The following is a 21,757-nucleotide window of genomic DNA, read 5'->3' as shown; positions in this document are numbered from 1 at the left end:
AAGTACTAAAATTTGAATTTTTTCAAATGGCCTTGGATGGAGAAATGACCAAAATAAAAGCTGTAGATCTTGAAAAGTTATTGAACTTTGCTGTTTACAACTTTTCCATTTGAAACCATTTACTGTTTGAAAATACTTTTAGAAATTTAATTTTTAAATTGTTGAAGAACTCTGATTTCTCTTTTTAATCTGTGGCTAAAACTTGTAACTAGTCTTTCTCCCTCGTACTAACTTCAAATTTGATTATTTTTTCCTAAAATTTTCTAAAATCATGCTCTATCAATATATTGTGTTCTTACATCTATTATTTTGGTCATCTTTTCATGTGACTGTGTTTTATGAGTTTGAAATTTGAATTTCAAAAATGACAACTTCAAACGTCATTTTAAAATATTAAATGATTTCAGCTGAAAAAATCATAACATAAAAGTTGTAGAACTGATCAAAATCTACCACTTTTATTTTGGTCATTTGTTCATCCGACAAAGTTGTAGTAACATTGTTCACAAATCTTATATCTCTCTCCTATAGTTTCATAAACTACAAGAGGGGTATGTAAGATTTGTGAACAATGTTAATAACACTATGTCCGATGAACAAATAACCAAAGTAAAAGTTGTCGATCTTGAAAAGTTATAGAACTTTATAGTTGACAACTTTTTCATTTGAATTCATTTTGTTAAGGAAAACTACGTTTCAATTTCTCAAATTTGAAATCGGTCATCTGTAGCAATGGTTTGGTAGGGGCGGCTGGCCAAACCGTTGCTACAAATGGTCTTGAGCCGCCCCTAAAAATCCTGGGTGGCGTAGTGGGTGGGCATGCGGCGCCTATACATGGGCGTGGTGAGCATGAAGGCGGCGAAGGAGAGCGAGATGCAGGCGGTGGCGATGCCGAAGCTGAGGCCCCAGCTAACGTTGTCCTGGATCCACGCGATAAGAAGGCCCGAGACGATGGGGCCGAAGTCGACGCAGAGGTAGAGCCAGCTGAAGAAAGACGCCTTGCTCTCCCGGTCCACTGAGTTGTCATGGTCGAACTGCTCGGCACCAAATGGCAGCAGAGAAGGACCGCACGGCGCTGCTTCCCATGGCCATGAGGTAGGAGGTATAGCCCGATGAAGGCGACGCTCCGCACACCAAACACCGAAGAGCCACCGAGCTCCGCCGCCGTGAGCAGGAACGCAGAGAAGGTGATAAACATCATTCCCTGCACATGGCATGCGCGTGAGGCAGACCTGTCTCTTAGCATCCATCGTAATGTGTGTGATACTCTGATCAATGTGAATGGCCATGTCTAAACCATGATGATGGATGAGTAATGCGTACAAGGAGGTAGACGGCGAGGGAGATGAAGATGGTGTTTTAGTTGCCCAAGAAGGTGTCGGCAATGATGGCGCGGAACACTATGGGATACAGTAGTTTTGCCGAGTGCCAGGGGCACTCGGCAAAGTCCCAAAAACACTCAGCAACTACTTTTGCCGAGTGTAACACTCGGCATACAACACACGACATCTGTGTGTCGGCAAACAACTATTTGCCGAGTATTTTTTATCGCGCACTTGGCAAATGGTTTGTCGAGTTTCAAATTTGACACTCGGCAAAGGATTATTGTTTGCCAAGTGTTTTTGGGAATTACACTCGGCAAACCTATTTTCCAAAGAAAAAAAATAATTTTTTTCTCAGGCATACCATTGTTGTTTGCCAAGTGTTTTTCGGAATTACACTCGGCAAACATATTTTCAAAGAAAAAATAATAATTAGGAATTACACTCGCTAGCTACCATCTGTGTGCTGCTTGCAGTAGCGCAAGAATTAGGCTCTTCAAAACAAGCTGCTATCATTTCTCAATTCGCTATCATACATGACAATTTCCAATACACAGACAGTTTCATGCTAATTAGAGAATAATTTGCAAGCAACCAACCAAACAGAAAACTGAAGGTCTGCCAGGAGATCCACTTCACTGACTCTAGCAGATATAAAGTCCAGGAGAAGAAATATAGAATTTATACAGCTGATCACACGCAAGTGCATGAAAAACTGTTGGATTAATTTCTCTTGCAGCTGAGCACCACACAGGATCAGGCACCGAACAGAGAGAAAGAGATGCTAGTAAACTTTTGACCAATCAAAAAATAAGCACGGACTGCTGCACTTGCCGCTCAAAGCTAAGCGATGCACCTGCTGCTACTGGATCCTACGCTCATGTGCCTGGAGCAGGAACAAGCAACGAACGGAGGGAGTTAGACCGAGCAGCCTGGGAGCGGCGGACTGCTTCCTGGAGTTCGACTCCTTTTCACGAATCAACCAGAGAAAGAGAAGAAACACAGAGAGAGGAGGGAGCGTACCAGCGCAGGGTCTTTGGACCTTGAATCCGGTGGCCCAACTACGGTATACCACACCGGTGTGCTCTGTGCGCTAGCGAGCACGTACTCGGGCGCTGGGTGCGCTCCTGCGGACGCCGGACAGAGCCGACGGACTTAAGCAGAAAAGGGACGCGACCAAAAAATTCAATGAAAACTAGATCAAATCAAAACGAATCGCTCCCAAATTTTGTACAGGCAATCACAGCGGAGGAGGCAAGCTATTCTCAAGAAATCATTGCCCAATTTGAACTCTGCCTCCGGAAAATTCAGATCGAAGCCAAAGAACGAAAACTTTTCCCAAAACCAAAAATCAGCTCTCGTCTTGATTCAATCGAATTCATTTATAGAGCAACATCAGCACATATCATTGCACGAATTTAGCCGACCAAAACACCACCAAAACCTCGAATCAAACAGATCGAAGCAAGAACAAAAAAGGGAGAAAACTAGAACACAGTAGCACGAAAATCACATACGGACACATGTGATGAATCCCGGAGGACGACAAGAGCATTCGAAGATTTCTGCGGCGGCCGGAGGGGCAGAGGGCGACCGGGAGAGGAGGGGAGGGAGGCGGCGCCGGCGGGAGGAGAGGGGGCGCTGGGGGCCGGGAGGAGAGGGGAAGAAGAAGGGGTGGGGACCGGAGGAGAGGGGGCGCTGGGCGCTGGTTAAGTACGATATTTTATTTGTTTGCTGAGTGTCCCAGATCGGAACACTCGGCAAAGTTTTTTTTTTATTTTTTTCTTCTTCTTTTTTTTCTTTGTTGAGTGTCCTAGATCTAGGCACTCGGCAAAGTTTTTTTTAATTTTTTTCTTCTCCTTCTTTTCCAGAAAAAAAAATATTTTTTGCTTTGCCAAGTGTCCTACACATGGGCACTCGCAAAGTTTTTTTTATTTTTTTCTTCTTCTTTTTTTCTTTGTCGAGTGTCCTAGATTTGGGCACTCGACAAAGTTTTTTTTTCATTTTTTTCTTCTCCTTCGTTCCCAGAAAAAAGATATTTTTTGCTTTGCCGAGTGTCCTAGATTTTGGCCCTCGCAAAGTTTTTTTTCAATATTTTTCTTCTCCTTCTTTCCCAGAAAAAAGATTTTATTTCTTTGCCGAGTGTAAAAAAAAACACTCGGCAAACCTCCTCTTTGCCGAGTGTTTTTTTTACACTCGGCAAACCTCCTCTTTTCCGAGTGTTTTTAGTGCAGCACTCAGTAAAGAACTTGTTTACCGAGTGTCCGAAAGAATATATACTCGGCAAACATAAAAACACTCGGCAAATTTGACGTTTCCGGTAGTGGAAGATGGGCGTGAGGTAGCTGGTGCCGTACCACGTGGTGAGGAGGCACTGTCCAGGTAGCTGCCATGGAGGACGGTCTCCATGTAGACCACCAGGTTCGTCGATATGCCATTGAACGCTGTGCTCTTCATAGTGCAATTTTGTTGTCAAGATTTATTTAAAACTTTTTCAAAGTTAGACAAGCTTGCTTTTACACAAAAATAAAGTGAATTGTAATCCAGAACAAAGGGAGTGTGTGGCAGTGGCCAAGATAGTAATAAGCATTCCAGTTTTGTATATTCTATGCGTGTGCATGCATTTTATACATACTGGGACTTCAATTAGTCACGGTCTAGCAGCATTTGTTCATTCGCTGCTTGATAGCTTCTCACATAACTACTGTATATACTTCAACCATGATGAGTACGATGCTACAACAAAGTCCGTTGATAAAGGCCTTGTGTAATATCACGAATTTTTTTAAAACAAAATTAATAAGTTGACCGAACGGACTCATGAGACGAGCAAATTTTGACTATTTGAACCGGGAGTCATATGGGCGATCGGACACCGTGGTTGTGCAGATCTCGTCGAAACGAATTCATTTGAGTACTAACATGTTTCGTTTGGAGGTTGGATGAATTTAGGAGGAACCGTTAAATTTAGACCATTGGATCTGATTTAGGGTTTGGTTTCCTGACCGGTTAATAAGAAGAAGAAAAAAGGCCCCATTATGCCACCGGCTCTTCCTCACGCTGCTTTGTTCAGAGCCGCATCCTCCTGTTCCCGCCGCCGCCTCTCGCCTGAGCTCTTCCTTTGTTCGCACCGCTCCTGTCTCTCTGTCTCGTTCAAGCTGCCAACGTTTGAGGAGGTCCCCTTGCCAGGTCGTCTTCCCTCGCTGGAAGTAGCACGCATCTTGCATGCATCCTCGCTTCTGTACCTCAGTTACTACTCTAGTTATTGTTTTCCCGTGAGTTGCTTTCATCTAATCTTGGTGCTCCTACGTGAAGCTGCTGGAAGTAGCAAGGCTAGCTACTGCTGGCGCATAGATCCTGGGAGGCCACTGTCGTGAAGGCAAAGGGAAATAGCAGAAAGAGAATTGGGGCAAGAAAGAGGAGGAAAGAAAAGGTTAGACTTATGGGGATCTATTTAGTTCTTTGCGAAATTAAGGTTTCTGTTGTGGCAGCTGTCTTAACAAGGACGTAGAGGCAGCACTTACGTACGTGTACAAGTCAATTTGTAACTGGTAGATCAATTTGGAGTATGCTCTAATTATGCAGATTGAATCGCCGAATTTCTGGGAATAATCTGTAAATTATCTCAACAGGTGAGTTAAACAAAAGTCACAGCTCTCATTTTTATCTTCCCAACGGTGCTGATTTCATTCAAATCCGATAAGTTATGCCCAAAACAGTGCTGCTTTCTAGCCTAGACATATTCTCTGTGCATAAATCTTTTATCTATTTTCGAGGTATTTAGATTAGAATTGGTCCTGGATTTCTAAACCAAATAATAGGAAATTTTCTGTAGATATCCGAGATGTATTTATTTGCTGCATTTGGATAATATAATTGAGAGTTATGGTCAAAACAGCAAGGAACTCAAATTTTACCTGGATCTTCTAAAAATATGAGAATTGACATATTAGGGTTCGACTGAGAGGTTTAATTGAGCTTTTATAAAATAGCTTCGTGATCGATGTGGATTAGTTCCTATAGTAGTTTGCTCCTCGGGTGTGGGAAGCGCCGTTGCCGAGGGTGGCACGCATGCCGGATTCTCGCCAAACTTAAGGCAAGTGCATGACGAACCTATGTATAGGGCTTATGCCTCTTGTTTGAGTTTTCAATTGATTCAATTGTTTCATGTGCTATATGATTCAAGCTCCGAGTGTTCTTTTAAATTCAATTCCTGCTTCGGTGGATCCGGATGTGCAATTTGGTTTTTATATTCAAGTTCAAGTTTCATGATTTCTTTTACATTCAATTCTAGTGCTGGTTATTATCCGGAGGTGCAATTTGGTTCTTGTGTTCAGGTTCCTACGAGTAAGTGCTGGCCCCACTTGCTTGGCTTTACCAGTAAATGCTAAGGATTCAAGTGTTGTCCGTTTCAGACGAAAACTACTGTTCATGGATGTTCTGATTTTCGCTCGCGGACAACGTTGACTTTCTTCTTTCGGTTCTAATTGTACTTGCCGAGTGTTTTTACTCACCCTTGTGTTTATTTGGTTTTTACGTACTAAATGACAGCAGCATGCATGGGAACCGGGGGTAGCACCTTCATGATACGAACACCTAATTTACATATGCTTTGCTTAACTAGAGGTTGCTTAATGATTGATTTGGATGAGACGATGTTTGCTATTGGGATGGTTCCTTTGATACTATTGTTGGTGATTATATCGCCTTTGTAATGTGATTTACCTGTTTAGATGCCCAGAATACTAGGGAAACTCTGCCAAAATTTTTAATGATTTGCAGACATAATAAAATTTAGATGTTGTTTGGTAGCCTCCGGTGGTGTTCCTATCCGGGGCGTTACACTTTGATTCACATGAGCAAGTCATAACATTACATGCCCATCATGTTTATAAAGTGGAACAAATATGATGTGGCGAAGGCTTTGTCATGTGTAAAGGTGAAGTTGTCACGTATGTCATTCCTCATGTATCTACAGAACTCCTATAGAAAAGGACACTTTTTATAGCACGTAGTGGACACTATCTTGCCAGCACATACCATATAATCCAACAAAACTGATAACTAAGCGTCGAAGTTGACTAGGTGCCATATCATCTCTAGCTCATCCGTTTTTTGGCGAAATCCGAGATCTGAACAGATATACATGAGCTCTCACTTGTATAAATAGGCCCCAAATCAATAGCTAATCCACCACCCATATCACTGATAGCAATCAAAAACTTGCCAAGTGAAACGCACTAGCAACATCTTAGCAACAATGGCTGCCAAGATATTTGCCCTCCTTGCACTCCTTGCTCTTTCGGTCAGCGCTACAACTGCATTCATCATTCCGCAGTGCTCACCAGCTACTGCTGCAGGGCTATGAACACCCAGTTCTGCGGGCCTATAGGCTACAACAGGTGCTCGCGGCGAGCATCTTACAACAACCAATTGCCCAATTGCAACAGCAATCCTCGGCTCACCTACTAGTACAGACCATCGTAGCGCAACTGCAACAGCAGCAGTTCCTGCCAGCGCTTAGTCAACTAGCTGTGGCAAACCCTGCTGCCTACTTGCAGCAGCAACAGCTGCTTCCTGCAAACCCACTGGCTGCGGCGAATGCCATTGAATATCTGCAACAACAACAGTTACAACAGTTTCTGCCAGCGCTCAGGCAACTAGCCGTGGCGAACCCTGCCGCCTACTTGCTACGGCAACAGCTGCTTCCATTCAACCAACTAGCTGTGGCGAACGCCGCTGCATACCTGCAACAGCAGCAGCCGCTTCCGATTACCCAGTCGGCTGTTGCAACCGCCGCTGCCTACCACCAGCAACAACAGCTGCTCCCAGTTAACCCATTGGCACTGGCTAACCCGTTGGCTGCCGCCTTCCTGCAGCAGCAACAATTGCTGCCATTCAACCAGATGTCTTTGATTAACCCTGCCTTGTCGTGGCAGCAACCCAACGTTGGAGGTGCCATCTTCTAGAATACAAATGAGTTGTACTTGATAACAATGTTCTTGTGTCGGCGTGTGCAACTTCCCAGAAATAATCAATACATTGATTGAGATTTATCTGAGTCTATTCCTTAATTTTTTTCTCTGTATAATCAATTGAAAAATATCAAATCATAACTACAGCCACGTGCTTGATTAATACGTAGAGAATACCACATTACATCATCAATATCAAGATGTGCCAGCCTGACCTCTTGAACGTTCTCATTTGGCTGTGTGCGTGGGTGTTTGTGAAATAGATGCGACTGTACGTGCGTGTAGTTGAGTACTTGCATCTATGGTATGTTGTTTTAAGAAAGTCATGGGCACATATGCTTTGACCATTGTCTTTCAAGTCAGGTGCACGTATACAAAGGAAAACATAATAGAAGTTCATGAGTAAACGTATATGTGCATGCAAAGTTGGTATGCAAAGTCACACCTCTTAATTATTTTTTCTAGTAAATATTTGGTGCGTGTGTTTTTATCTTGGAGCAAAATTGTGCAAGACACCATAATATTGTAGAAAAATAAGGAAATAATTGGAGCCCATGAACTTGACAAGGCCAAGGGCATTAAATCAACTAGACCCTATCAGTAACAATTTGGAAGTACATAACAACAAAGTATAAAACTCGTCGCCAAAAAAATTTATGATGAACGTGAAGTTTAATTACCCACGAATATGTTAGAGCAAATTTTAAAGAGGGACACCAAACTTGCGTCAAATTGGCTGCTCAACACGGTAGCTCACTTTTCTGCTAGGTAGCATTACCAAAGATGGGATCTTTGTTGATGGGCACCACACCGACTATAATATGATTTAGAGTGGGGCTATCAAAACCCAAAAGTAACGTCCCCAGATTAAAGTACTAAACGTCCACCGCCATCCTACTGTTCTGTAGAGAGAGAACCCACCTGGAGTGCCATTCTGACACCTAGCCTAGTCCAATGGATTGTAGTTTTCATCTATGTGTAGAATGTGAAAAAGTTCATGTTCTAAAATCTTAAATCTAAACAAATCCAGAAGTTTATTACTGACACGACGGTTTACTAGGGGTAGCTCATAGCACTAGAACCAATGTAACCTTAACTCACATGTTATATAAAACTAGAACAGATATATTATCATATCTATTTGAGCACCCATAAAGCAAATTATTATAGAATCATGAAATGCATTGCTTTGTAAATGAACAAGGAATAGTAAATGAAGCCATGAAGATTTTGTTGGTCTCGCTCTGATTATGTGTCAACAGAAGTTACTATTTTTAAATGTTTTTAGCCTTATTGGATTTGCTTAGCCTAAAATTAATGTCCAGTCCTAGAGATTAAGGTTATTATCCGAATGTTCCAGAGATTCTTTTGGACAAGATTCAGGTCGTGTGTAGGGAAATCCGAAATATCTTTGATTCGAATCCACGGAATTAATATATGTGTACCTATGTGCTCACTATTCTAGTGAAGACGAATATGATGGAGTGGGTTGTCATGGAACTTCAAGTCTGGATGTTGTAGTTTTTCGCATAAAAAATCAACGCAAGCCCCATCTTAGTCTTCTTTATCTTGAGTTTTTGCAGCACAGCTGAGCAAGGTTTATGTTAATGATCGTGTTGTTTTTTTTCTTGAATGGATCTATGCCTTTGAGCCCAAACGACTTTTGTTTCGAACAGCTAGGAGGTTGGCCATGATCCTCTTCATCTGTATATTGAAGGGCAGATTCATATCATAGATGGTGGAAGGAACAAAAGTGGCATCAAACTTATCATTCTCCTTACTATATGGAAATAATTTAAGCATGAGTTTAGTGAAAATTAGATGTACTTCTATTTGAATCAAGAGGTAGAGTTCAACATATAGCCCCTCCGCTCCTGTTTATTACTTGCTCTAGCTTTTCCCAAAGGTAATCTTACCTACCTTTGACATATTTCTTAGAAAAATTACCAAAAATCTTGAACATCAAGTTTGTTTCATTGAATTCTTCATTGCATATGTCTTGATAGTGCATTTTTGTTGTCAAGATTTATTTAAAACTTTTTCAAAGTTAGACAAGCTTGATTTTAGACAAAAATAAAGTGAATTGTAATCCAGAACAAAGGGAGTGTGTGGCAGTGGCCAAGATAGTAGTAAGCATTCCAGTTTTGTATATTCTATGCGTGTGCATGCATTTTATACATACTGGGACTTCAATTAGTCACGGTCTAGCAGCATTTGTTCATTCGCTGCTTGATAGCTTCTCACATAACTACTGTATATACTTCAACCATGATGAGTACGATGCTACAACAAAGTCCGTTGATAAAGGCTTTGTGTAATATCCCGAATTTTTTTAATACAAAATTAATAAGTTGACCGAACGGACTAATGAGACGAGCAAATTTTGACTATTTGAACCGGGAGTCATATGGGCGATCGGACACCGTGGTTGTGCAGATCTCGTCGAAACGAATTCATTTGAGTACTAACATGTTTCGTTTGGAGGTTGGATGAATTTAGGAGGAACCGTTAAATTTAGACCATTGGATCTGATTTAGGGTTTGGTTTCCTGACCGGTTAATAAGAAGAAGAAAAAGGCCCCATTATGCCACCGGCTCTTCCTCACGCTGCTTTGTTCAGAGCCGCATCCTCCTGTTCCCGCCGCCGCCTCTCGCCTGAGCTCTTCCTTTGTTCGCACCGCTCCTGTCTCTCTGTCTCGTTCAAGCTGCCAACGTTTGAGGAGGTCCCCTTGCCAGGTCGTCTTCCCTCGCTGGAAGTAGCACGCATCTTGCATGCATCCTCGCTTCTGTACCTCAGTTCCTACTCTAGTTATTGTTTTCCCGTGAGTTGCTTTCATCTAATCTTGGTGCTCCTACGTGAAGCTGCTGGAAGTAGCAAGGCTAGCTACTGCTGGCGCATAGATCCTGGGAGGCCACTGTCGTGAAGGCAAAGGGAAATAGCAGAAAGAGAATTGGGGCAAGAAAGAGGAGGAAAGAAAAGGTTAGACTTATGGGGATCTATTTAGTTCTTTGCGAAATTAAGGTTTCTGTTGTGGCAGCTGTCTTAACAAGGACGTAGAGGCAGCAGTTACGTACGTGTACAAGTCAATTTGTAACTGGTAGATCAATTTGGAGTATGCTCTAATTATGCAGATTGAATCGCCGAATTTCTGGGAATAATCTGTAAATTATCTCAACAGGTGAGTTAAACAAAAGTCACAGCTCTCATTTTTATCTTCCCAACGGTGCTGATTTCATTCAAATCCGATAAGTTATGCCCAAAACAGTGCTGCTTTCTAGCTAGACATATTCTCTGTGCATAAATCTTTTATCTATTTTCGAGGTATTTAGAGTCAGAATTGGTCCTGGATTTCTAAACCAAATTATAGGAAATTTTCTGTAGATATCCGAGATGTATTTATTTGCTGCATTTGGATAATAGAATTGAGAGTTATGGTCAAAACAGCAAGGAACTCAAATTTTACCGGATCTTCTAAAAATATGAGAATTGACATATTAGGGTTCGACTGAGAGGTTTAATTGAGCTTTTATAAAATAGCTTCGTGATCGATGTGGATTAGTTCCTATAGTAGTTTGCTCCTCGGGTGTGGGAAGCGCCGTTGCCGAGGGTGGCACGCATGCCGGATTCTCGCCAAACTTAAGGCAAGTGCATGACGAACCTATGTATAGGCTTATGCCTCTTGTTTGAGTTTTCAATTGATTCAATTGTTTCATGTGCTATATGATTCAAGTTCCGAGTGTTCTTTTAAATTCAATTCCTGCTTCGGTGGATCCGGATGTGCAATTTGGTTTTTATATTCAAGTTCAAGTTTCACGATTTCTTTTACATTCAATTCTAGTGCTGGTTTATCCGGAGGTGCAATTTGGTTCTTGTGTTCAGGTTCCTGCAAGTAAGTGCTGGCCCCACTTGCTTGGCTTTACCGATAAATGCTAAGGATTCAAGTGTTGTCCGTTTCAGACGAAAACTACTGTTCATGGATGTTCTGATTTTCGCTCGCGGACAACGTTGACTTTCTTCTTTCGGTTCTAATTGTACTTGCCGAGTGTTTTTACTCACCCTTGTGTTTATTTGGTTTTTACGTACTAAATGACAGCAGCATGCATGGGAACCGGGGGTAGCACCTTCATGATACGAACACCTAATTTACATATGCTTTGCTTAACTAGAGGTTGCTTAATGATTGGATTTGGATGAGACGATGTTTGCTATTGGGATGGTTCCTTTGATACTATTGTTGGTGATTATATCGCCTTTGTAATGTGATTTACCTGTTTAGATGCCCAGAATACTAGGGAAACTCTGCCAAAATTTTTAATGATTTGCAGACATAATAAAATTTAGATGTTGTTTGGTAGCCTCCGGTGGTGTTCCTATCCGGGGCGTTACACTTTGATTCACATGAGCAAGTCATAACATTACATGCCCATCATGTTTATAAAGTGGAACAAATATGATGTGGCGAAGGCTTTGTCATGTGTAAAGGTGAAGTTGTCACGTATGTCATTCCTCATGTATCTACAGAACTCCTATAGAAAAGGACACTTTTTATAGCACGTAGTGGACACTATCTTGCCAGCACATACCATATAATCCAACAAAACTGATAACTAAGCGTCGAAGTTGACTAGGTGCCATATCATCTCTAGCTCATCCGTTTTTTGGCGAAATCCGAGATCTGAACAGATATACATGAGCTCTCACTTGTATAAATAGGCCCCAAATCAATAGCTAATCCACCACCCATATCACTGATAGCAATCAAAAACTTGCCAAGTGAAACGCACTAGCAACATCTTAGCAACAATGGCTGCCAAGATATTTGCCCTCCTTGCACTCCTTGCTCTTTCGGTCAGCGCTACAACTGCATTCATCATTCCGCAGTGCTCACCAGCTACTGCTGCGGGCTATGAACACCCAGTTCTGCGGGCCTATAGGCTACAACAGGTGCTCGCGGCGAGCATCTTACAACAACCAATTGCCCAATTGCAACAGCAATCCTCGGCTCACCTACTAGTACAGACCATCGTAGCGCAACTGCAACAGCAGCAGTTCCTGCCAGCGCTTAGTCAACTAGCTGTGGCAAACCCTGCTGCCTACTTGCAGCAGCAACAGCTGCTTCCTGCAAACCCACTGGCTGCGGCGAATGCCATTGAATACCTGCAACAACAACAGTTACAACAGTTCTGCCAGCGCTCAGGCAACTAGCCGTGGCGAACCCTGCCGCCTACTTGCTACGGCAACAGCTGCTTCCATTCAACCAACTAGCTGTGGCGAACGCCGCTGCATACCTGCAACAGCAGCAGCCGCTTCCGATTACCCAGTCGGCTGTTGCAACCGCCGCTGCCTACCACCAGCAACAACAGCTGCTCCCAGTTAACCCATTGGCACTGGCTAACCCGTTGGCTGCCGCCTTCCTGCAGCAGCAACAATTGCTGCCATTCAACCAGATGTCTTTGATTAACCCTGCCTTGTCGTGGCAGCAACCCAACGTTGGAGGTGCCATCTTCTAGAATACAAATGAGTTGTACTTGATAACAATGTTCTTGTGTCGGCGTGTGCAACTTCCCAGAAATAATCAATACATTGATTGAGATTTATCTGAGTCTAGTCCTTAATTTTTTTCTATGTATAATCAATTGAAAAATATCAAATCATAACTACAGCCACGTGCTTGATTAATACGTAGAGAATACCACATTACATCATCAATATCAAGATGTGCCAGCCTGACCTCTTGAACGTTCTCATTTGGCTGTGTGCGTGGGTGTTTTGTGAAATAGATGCGACAACATGAGCAAGTCATAACATTACATGCCCATCATGTTTATAAAGTGGAACAAATATGATGTGGCGAAGGCTTTGTCATGTGTAAAGGTGAAGTTGTCACGTATGTCATTCCTCATGTATCTACAGAACTCCTATAGAAAAGGACACTTTTTATAGCACGTAGTGGACACTATCTTGCCAGCACATACCATATAATCCAACAAAACTGATAACTAAGCGTCGAAGTTGACTAGGTGCCATATCATCTCTAGCTCATCCGTTTTTTTGGCGAAATCCGAGATCTGAACAGATATACATGAGCTCTCACTTGTATAAATAGGCCCCAAATCAATAGCTAATCCACCACCCATATCACTGATAGCAATCAAAAACTTGCCAAGTGAAACGCACTAGCAACATCTTAGCAACAATGGCTGCCAAGATATTTGCCCTCCTTGCACTCCTTGCTCTTTCGGTCAGCGCTACAACTGCATTCATCATTCCGCAGTGCTCACCAGCTACTGCTGCGGGCTATGAACACCCAGTTCTGCGGGCCTATAGGCTACAACAGGTGCTCGCGGCGAGCATCTTACAACAACCAATTGCCCAATTGCAACAGCAATCCTCGGCTCACCTACTAGTACAGACCATCGTAGCGCAACTGCAACAGCAGCAGTTCCTGCCAGCGCTTAGTCAACTAGCTGTGGCAAACCCTGCTGCCTACTTGCAGCAGCAACAGCTGCTTCCTGCAAACCCACTGGCTGCGGCGAATGCCATTGAATACCTGCAACAACAACAGTTACAACAGTTTCTGCCAGCGCTCAGGCAACTAGCCGTGGCGAACCCTGCCGCCTACTTGCTACGGCAACAGCTGCTTCCATTCAACCAACTAGCTGTGGCGAACGCCGCTGCATACCTGCAACAGCAGCAGCCGCTTCCGATTACCCAGTCGGCTGTTGCAACCGCCGCTGCCTACCACCAGCAACAACAGCTGCTCCCAGTTAACCCATTGGCACTGGCTAACCCGTTGGCTGCCGCCTTCCTGCAGCAGCAACAATTGCTGCCATTCAACCAGATGTCTTTGATTAACCCTGCCTTGTCGTGGCAGCAACCCAACGTTGGAGGTGCCATCTTCTAGAATACAAATGAGTTGTACTTGATAACAATGTTCTTGTGTCGGCGTGTGCAACTTCCCAGAAATAATCAATACATTGATTGAGATTTATCTGAGTCTATTCCTTAATTTTTTTCTCTGTATAATCAATTGAAAAATATCAAATCATAACTACAGCCACGTGCTTGATTAATACGTAGAGAATACCACATTACATCATCAATATCAAGATGTGCCAGCCTGACCTCTTGAACGTTCTCATTTGGCTGTGTGCGTGGGTGTTTGTGAAATAGATGCGACTGTACGTGCGTGTAGTTGAGTACTTGCATCTATGGTATGTTGTTTTAAGAAAGTCATGGGCACATATGCTTTGACCATTGTCTTTCAAGTCAGGTGCACGTATACAAAGGAAAACATAATAGAAGTTCATGAGTAAACGTATATGTGCATGCAAAGTTGGTATGCAAAGTCACACCTCTTAATTATTTTTTCTAGTAAATATTTGGTGCGTGTGTTTTTATCTTGGAGCAAAATTGTGCAAGACACCATAATATTGTAGAAAAATAAGGAAATAATTGGAGCCCATGAACTTGACAAGGCCAAGGGCATTAAATCAACTAGACCCTATCAGTAACAATTTGGAAGTACATAACAACAAAGTATAAAACTCGTCGCCAAAAAAATTTATGATGAACGTGAAGTTTAATTACCCACGAATATGTTAGAGCAAATTTTAAAGAGGGACACCAAACTTGCAGTCAAATTGGCTGCTCAACACGGTAGCTCACTTTTCTGCTAGGTAGCATTACCAAAGATGGGATCTTTGTTGATGGGCACCGCACCGACTATAATATGATTTAGAGTGGGGCTATCAAAACCCAAAAGTAACGTCCCCAGATTAAAGTACTAAACGTCCACCGCCATCCTACTGTTCTGTAGAGAGAGAACCCACCTGGAGTGCCATTCTGACACCTAGCCTAGTCCAATGGATTGTAGTTTTCATCTATGTGTAGAATGTGAAAAAGTTCATGTTCTAAAATCTTAAATCTAAACAAATCCAGAAGTTTATTACTGACACGACGGTTTACTAGGGGTAGCTCATAGCACTAGAACCAATGTAACCTTAACTCACATGTTATATAAAACTAGAACAGATATATTATCATATCTATTTGAGCACCCATAAAGCAAATTATTATAGAATCATGAAATGCATTGCTTTGTAAATGAACAAGGAATAGTAAATGAAGCCATGAAGATTTTGTTGGTCTCGCTCTGATTATGTGTCAACAGAAGTTACTATTTTTAAATGTTTTTAGCCATATTGGATTTGCTTAGCCTAAAATTAATGTCCAGTCCTAGAGATTAAGGTTATTATCCGAATGTTCCAGAGATTCTTTTGGACAAGATTCAGGTCGTGTGTAGGGAAATCCGAAATATCTTTGATTCGAATCCACGGAATTAATATATGTGTACCTATGTGCTCACTATTCTAGTGAAGACGAATATGATGGAGTGTGTTGTCATGGAACTTCAAGTCTGGATGTTGTAGTTTTTCGCCTAAAAAATCAACGCAAGCCCCATCTTAGTCTTCTTTATCTTGAGTTTTTGCAGCACAGCTGAGCAAGGTTTATGTTAATGATCATGTTGTTTTTTTTCTTGAATGGATCTATGCCTTTGAGCCCAAACGACTTTTGTTTCGAACAGCTAGGAGGTTGGCCATGATCCTCTTCATCTGTATATTGAAGGGCAGATTCATATCATAGATGGTGGAAGGAACAAAAGTGGCATCAAACTTATCATTCTCCTTACTATATGGAAATAATTTAAGCATGAGTTTAGTGAAAATTAGATGTACTTCTATTTGAATCAAGAGGTAGAGTTCAACATATAGCCCCTCCGCTCCAGTTTATTACTTGCTCTAGCTTTTCCCTAAGGTAATCTTACCTAACTTTGACATATTTCTTAGAAAAATTACCAAAAATCTTGAACATCAAGTTTGTTTCATTGAATTCTTCATTGCGTATGTCTTGATAGTGCATTTTTGTTGTCAAGATTTATTTAAAACTTTTTCAAAGTTAGACAAGCTTGATTTTAGACAAAAATAAAGTGAATTGTAATCCAGAACAAAGGGAGTGTGTGGCAGTGGCCAAGATAGTAGTAAGCATTCCAGTTTTGTATATTCTATGCGTGTGCATGCATTTTATACATACTGGGACTTCAATTAGTCACGGTCTAGCAGCATTTGTTCATTCGCTGCTTGATAGCTTCTCACATAACTACTGTATATACTTCAACCATGATGAGTACGATGCTACAACAAAGTCCGTTGATAAAGGCTTTGTGTAATATCCCGAATTTTTTTAATACAAAATTAATAAGTTGACCGAACGGACTAATGAGACGAGCAAATTTTGACTATTTGAACCGGGAGTCATATGGGCGATCGGACACCGTGGTTGTGCAGATCTCGTCGAAACGAATTCATTTGAGTACTAACATGTTTCGTTTGGAGGTTGGATGAATTTAGGAGGAACCGTTAAATTTAGACCATTGGATCTGATTTAGGGTTTGGTTTCCTGACCGGTTAATAAGAAGAAGAAAAAGGCCCCATTATGCCACCGGCTCTTCCTCACGCTGCTTTGTTCAGAGCCGCATCCTCCTGTTCCCGCCGCCGCCTCTCGCCTGAGCTCTTCCTTTGTTCGCACCGCTCCTGTCTCTCTGTCTCGTTCAAGCTGCCAACGTTTGAGGAGGTCCCCTTGCCAGGTCGTCTTCCCTCGCTGGAAGTAGCACGCATCTTGCATGCATCCTCGCTTCTGTACCTCAGTTCCTACTCTAGTTATTGTTTTCCCGTGAGTTGCTTTCATCTAATCTTGGTGCTCCTACGTGAAGGCTGGAAGTAGCAAGGCTAGCTACTGCTGGCGCATAGATCCTGGGAGGCCACTGTCGTGAAGGCAAAGGGAAATAGCAGAAAGAGAATTGGGGCAAGAAAGAGGAGGAAAGAAAAGGTTAGACTTATGGGGATCTATTTAGTTCTTTGCGAAATTAAGGTTTCTGTTGTGGCAGCTGTCTTAACAAGGACGTAGAGGCAGCAGTTACGTACGTGTACAAGTCAATTTGTAACTGGTAGATCAATTTGGAGTACGCTCTAATTATGCAGATTGAATCGCTGAATTTCTGGGAATAATCTGTAAATTATCTCAACAGGTGAGTTAAACAAAAGTCACAGCTCTCATTTTTATCTTCCCAACGGTGCTGATTTCATTCAAATCCGATAAGTTATGCCCAAAACAGTGCTGCTTTCTAGCTAGACATATTCTCTGTGCATAAATCTTTTATCTATTTTCGAGGTATTTAGAGTCAGAATTGGTCCTGGATTTCTAAACCAAATTATAGGAAATTTTCTGTAGATATCCGAGATGTATTTATTTGCTGCATTTGGATAATAGAATTGAGAGTTATGGTCAAAACAGCAAGGAACTCAAATTTTACTGGATCTTCTAAAAATATGAGAATTGACATATTAGGGTTCGACTGAGAGGTTTAATTGAGCTTTTATAAAATAGCTTCGTGATCGATGTGGATTAGTTCCTATAGTAGTTTGCTCCTCGGGTGTGGGAAGCGCCGTTGCCGAGGGTGGCACGCATGCCGGATTCTCGCCAAACTTAAGGCAAGTGCATGACGAACCTATGTATGGGCTTATGCCTCTTGTTTGAGTTTTCAATTGATTCAATTGTTTCATGTGCTATATGATTCAAGTTCCGAGTGTTCTTTTAAATTCAATTCCTGCTTCGGTGGATCCGGATGTGCAATTTGGTTTTTATATTCAAGTTCAAGTTTCATGATTTCTTTTACATTCAATTCTAGTGCTGGTTTATCCGGAGGTGCAATTTGGTTCTTGTGTTCAGGTTCCTGCGAGTAAGTGCTGGCCCCACTTGCTTGGCTTTACCGGTAAATGCTAAGGATTCAAGTTCGTCCGTTTCAGATGGAAACTACTATTTCGAGGATTCAAGTGTTGTCCGTTTCAGACGAAAACTACTGTTCATGGATGTTCTGATTTTTCGTTCGCGGACAACGTTGACTTTCTTCTTTCGGTTCTAATTGTACTTGCCGAGTGTTTTTACTCACCCTTGTGTTTATTTGGTTTTTACGTACTAAATGACAGCAGCATGCATGGGAACCGGGAGTAGCACCTTCATGATACGAACACCTAGTTTACATATGCTTTGCTTAACTAGAGGTTGCTTAATGGTTGGTTTGGATGAGACGATGTTTGCTATTGGGATGGTTCCTTTGATACTATTGTTGGTGATTATATCGCCTTTGTAATGTGATTTACCTGTTTTAGATGCCCAGAATACTAGGGAAACTCTGCCAAAATTTTTAATGATTTGCAGACATAATAAAATTTAGATGTTGTTTGGTAGCCTCCGGTGGTGTTCCTATCCGGGGCGTTACACTTTGATTCACATGAGCAAGTCATAACATTACATACCCATCATGTTTATAAAGTGGAACAAATATGATGTGGCGAAGGCTTTGTCATGTGTAAAGGTGAAGTTGTCACGTATGTCATTCCTCATGTATCTAGAGAACTCCTATAGAAAAGGACACTTTTTATAGCACGTAGTGGACACTATCTTGCCAAGCACATACCATATAATCCAACAAAACTGATAACTAAGCGTCGAAGTTGACTAGGTGCCATATCATCTCTAGCTCATCCATTTTTTGGCGAAATCCGAGATCTGAACAGATATACATGAGCTCTCACTTGTATAAATAGGCCCCAAATCAATAGCTAATCCACCACCCATATCATTGATAGCAATCAAAAACTTGCCAAGTGAAACGCACTAGCAACATCTTAGCAACAATGGCTGCCAAGATATTTGCCCTCCTTGCACTCCTTGCTCTTTCGGTCAGCGCTACAACTGCGTTCATCATTCCGCAGTGCTCACCAGTTACTGCTGCGGGCTATGAACACCCAGTTCTGCGGGCCTATAGGCTACAACAGGTGCTCGCGGCGAGCATCTTACAACAACCAATTGCCCAATTGCAACAGCAATCCTCGGCTCACCTACTAGTACAGACCATCGTAGCGCAACTGCAACAGCAGCAGTTCCTGCCAGCGCTTAGTCAACTAGCTGTGGCAAACCCTGCTGCCTACTTGCAGCTAGCAACAGCTGCTTCCTGCAAACCCACTGGCTGCGGCGAATGCCATTGAATACCTGCAACAACAACAGTTACAACAGTTTCCTGCCAGCGCTCAGGCAACTAGCCGTGGCGAACCCTGCCGCCTACTTGCAACGGCAACAGCTGCTTCCATTCAACCAACTAGCTGTGGCGAACGCCGCTGCATACCTGCAACAGCAGCAGCCGCTTCCGATTACCCAGTCGGCTGTTGCAACCGCCGCTGCCTACCACCAGCAACAACAGCTGCTCCCAGTTAACCCATTGGCACTGGCTAACCCGTTGGCTGCCGCCTTCCTGCAGCAGCAACAATTGCTGCCATTCAACCAGATGTCTTTGATTAACCCTGCCTTGTCGTGGCAGCAACCCAACGTTGGAGGTGCCATCTTCTAGAATACAAATGAGTTGTACTTGATAACAATGTTCTTGTGTCGGCGTGTGCAACTTCCCAGAAATAATCAATACATTGATTGAGATTTATCTGAGTCTATTCCTTAATTTTTTTCTCTGTATAATCAATTGAAAAATATCAAATCATAACTACAGCCACGTGCTTGATTAATACGTAGAGAATACCACATTACATCATCAATATCAAGATGTGCCAGCCTGACCTCTTGAATGTTCTCATTTGGCTGTGTGCGTGGGTGTTTGTGAAATAGATGCGACTGTACGTGCGTGTAGTTGAGTACTTGCATCTATGGTATGTTGTTTTAAGAAAGTCATGGGCACATATGCTTTGACCATTGTCTTTCAAGTCAGGTGCACGTATACAAAGGAAAACATAATAGAAGTTCATGAGTAAACGTATATGTGCATGCAAAGTTGGTATGCAAAGTCACACCTCTTAATTATTTTTTCTAGTAAATATTTGGTGCGTGTGTTTTTATCTTGGAGCAAAATTGTGCAAGACACCATAATATTGTAGAAAAATAAGGAAATAATTGGAGCCCATGAACTTGACAAGGCCAAGGGCATTAAATCAACTAGACCCTATCAGTAACAATTTGGAAGTACATAACAACAAAGTATAAAACTCGTCGCCAAAAAAATTTATGATGAACGTGAAGTTTAATTACCCACGAATATGTTAGAGCAAATTTTAAAGAGCGACACCAAACTTGCATCAAATTGGCTGCGCAACACGGTAGCTCACTTTTCTGCTAGGTAGCATTACCAAAGATGGGATCTTTGTTGATGGGCACCGCACCGACTATAATATGATTTAGAGTGGGGCTATCAAAACCCAAAAGTAACGTCCCCAGATTAAAGTACTAAACGTCCACCGCCATCCTACTGTTCTGTAGAGAGAGAACCCACCTGGAGTGCCATTCTGACACCTAGCCTAGTCCAATGGATTGTAGTTTTCATCTATGTGTAGAATGTGAAAAAGTTCATGTTCTAAAATCTTAAATCTAAACAAATCCAGAAGTTTATTACTGACACGACGGTTTACTAGGGGTAGCTCATAGCACTAGAACCAATGTAACCTTAACTCACATGTTATATAAAACTAGAACAGATATATTATCATATCTATTTGAGCACCCATAAAGCAAATTATTATAGAATCATGAAATGCATTGCTTTGTAAATGAACAAGGAATAGTAAATGAAGCCATGAAGATTTTGTTGGTCTCGCTCTGATTATGTGTCAACAGAAGTTACTATTTTTAAATGTTTTTAGCCTTATTGGATTTGCTTAGCCTAAAATTAATGTCCAGTCCTAGAGATTAAGGTTATTATCCGAATGTTCCAGAGATTCTTTTGGACAAGATTCAGGTCGTGTGTAGGGAAATCCGAAATATCTTTGATTCGAATCCACGGAATTAATATATGTGTACCTATGTGCTCACTATTCTAGTGAAGACTGAATATGATGGAGTGGGTTGTCATGGAACTTCAAGTCTGGATGTTGTAGTTTTTCGCATAAAAAATCAACGCAAGCCCCATCTTAGTCTTCTTTATCTTGAGTTTTTGCAGCACAGCTGAGCAAGGTTTATGTTAATGATCATGTTGTTTTTTTCTTGAATGGATCTATGCCTTTGAGCCCAAATGACTTTTGTTTCGAACAGCTAGGAGGTTGGCCATGATCCTCTTCATCTGTATATTGAAGGGCAGATTCATATCATAGATGGTGGAAGGAACAAAAGTGGCATCAAACTTATCATTCTCCTTACTATATGGAAATAATTTAAGCATGAGTTTAGTGAAAATTAGATGTACTTCTATTTGAATCAAGAGGTAGAGTTCAACATATAGCCCCTCCGCTCCAGTTTATTACTTGCTCTAGCTTTTCCCTAAGGTAATCTTACCTCACTTTGACATATTTCTTAGAAAAATTACCAAAAATCTTGAACATCAAGTTTGTTTCATTGAATTCTTCA

General features: G+C 41.8%; 2 protein-coding genes, 1 long non-coding RNA gene and 2 pseudogenes across 3 annotated transcripts in view; 4 read left to right on the top strand and 1 right to left on the bottom strand.

Annotated features, from left to right (window-relative positions):
• LOC136485412 (22 kDa alpha-zein 4-like) overlaps window positions 1-7,291 on the top strand; it is a 32,859-nt gene extending 25,568 nt beyond the window's left edge. Inside the window, exons 2-3 of the mRNA XM_066482301.1 lie at window positions 1,553-1,566; window positions 6,795-7,291. Coding sequence (XP_066338398.1) covers window positions 1,553-1,566; window positions 6,795-7,291 — 511 coding nt within the window. The remainder of the gene's footprint in view (window positions 1-1,552; window positions 1,567-6,794) is intronic.
• Window positions 1,816-2,985, bottom strand: LOC136485413 (uncharacterized). The gene is made up of 2 exons (XR_010766442.1): window positions 2,346-2,985; window positions 1,816-2,208 (listed from the first exon to the last, which is right to left on the bottom strand). It is a non-coding gene; the product is annotated as an uncharacterized lncRNA (long non-coding RNA).
• A 4,809-nt stretch (window positions 7,292-12,100) lies between the features above and the next one.
• On the top strand, window positions 12,101-12,807 carry LOC136485411 (kafirin PSKR2-like; annotated as a pseudogene).
• A 686-nt stretch (window positions 12,808-13,493) lies between these two features.
• LOC136485410 (kafirin PSKR2-like) lies at window positions 13,494-14,201 on the top strand. Its single transcript, XM_066482300.1, has one exon. It carries the CDS (start codon window positions 13,494-13,496, stop codon window positions 14,199-14,201), a length of 708 nt encoding a protein of 235 aa, XP_066338397.1.
• Window positions 14,202-19,053: 4,852 nt separating this feature from the next.
• Window positions 19,054-19,763, top strand: LOC136485409 (kafirin PSKR2-like; annotated as a pseudogene).
• The last annotated feature ends 1,994 nt before the right edge of the window (window positions 19,764-21,757 follow it).

The sequence above is a fragment of the Miscanthus floridulus genome, chromosome 10, assembly GCF_019320115.1.
Source record: "Miscanthus floridulus cultivar M001 chromosome 10, ASM1932011v1, whole genome shotgun sequence".
Taxonomy (NCBI): domain Eukaryota; kingdom Viridiplantae; phylum Streptophyta; class Magnoliopsida; order Poales; family Poaceae; genus Miscanthus; species Miscanthus floridulus.
This window is presented reverse-complemented; position numbering and strand designations above follow the sequence as displayed.

What these genes read in the sequence shown, in the direction of transcription:
- LOC136485410 (XM_066482300.1), top strand. Translation starts at nt 13,494, where the DNA reads ATGGCTGCCAAGATATTTGCCCTCCTTGCACTCCTTGCTCTTTCGGTC.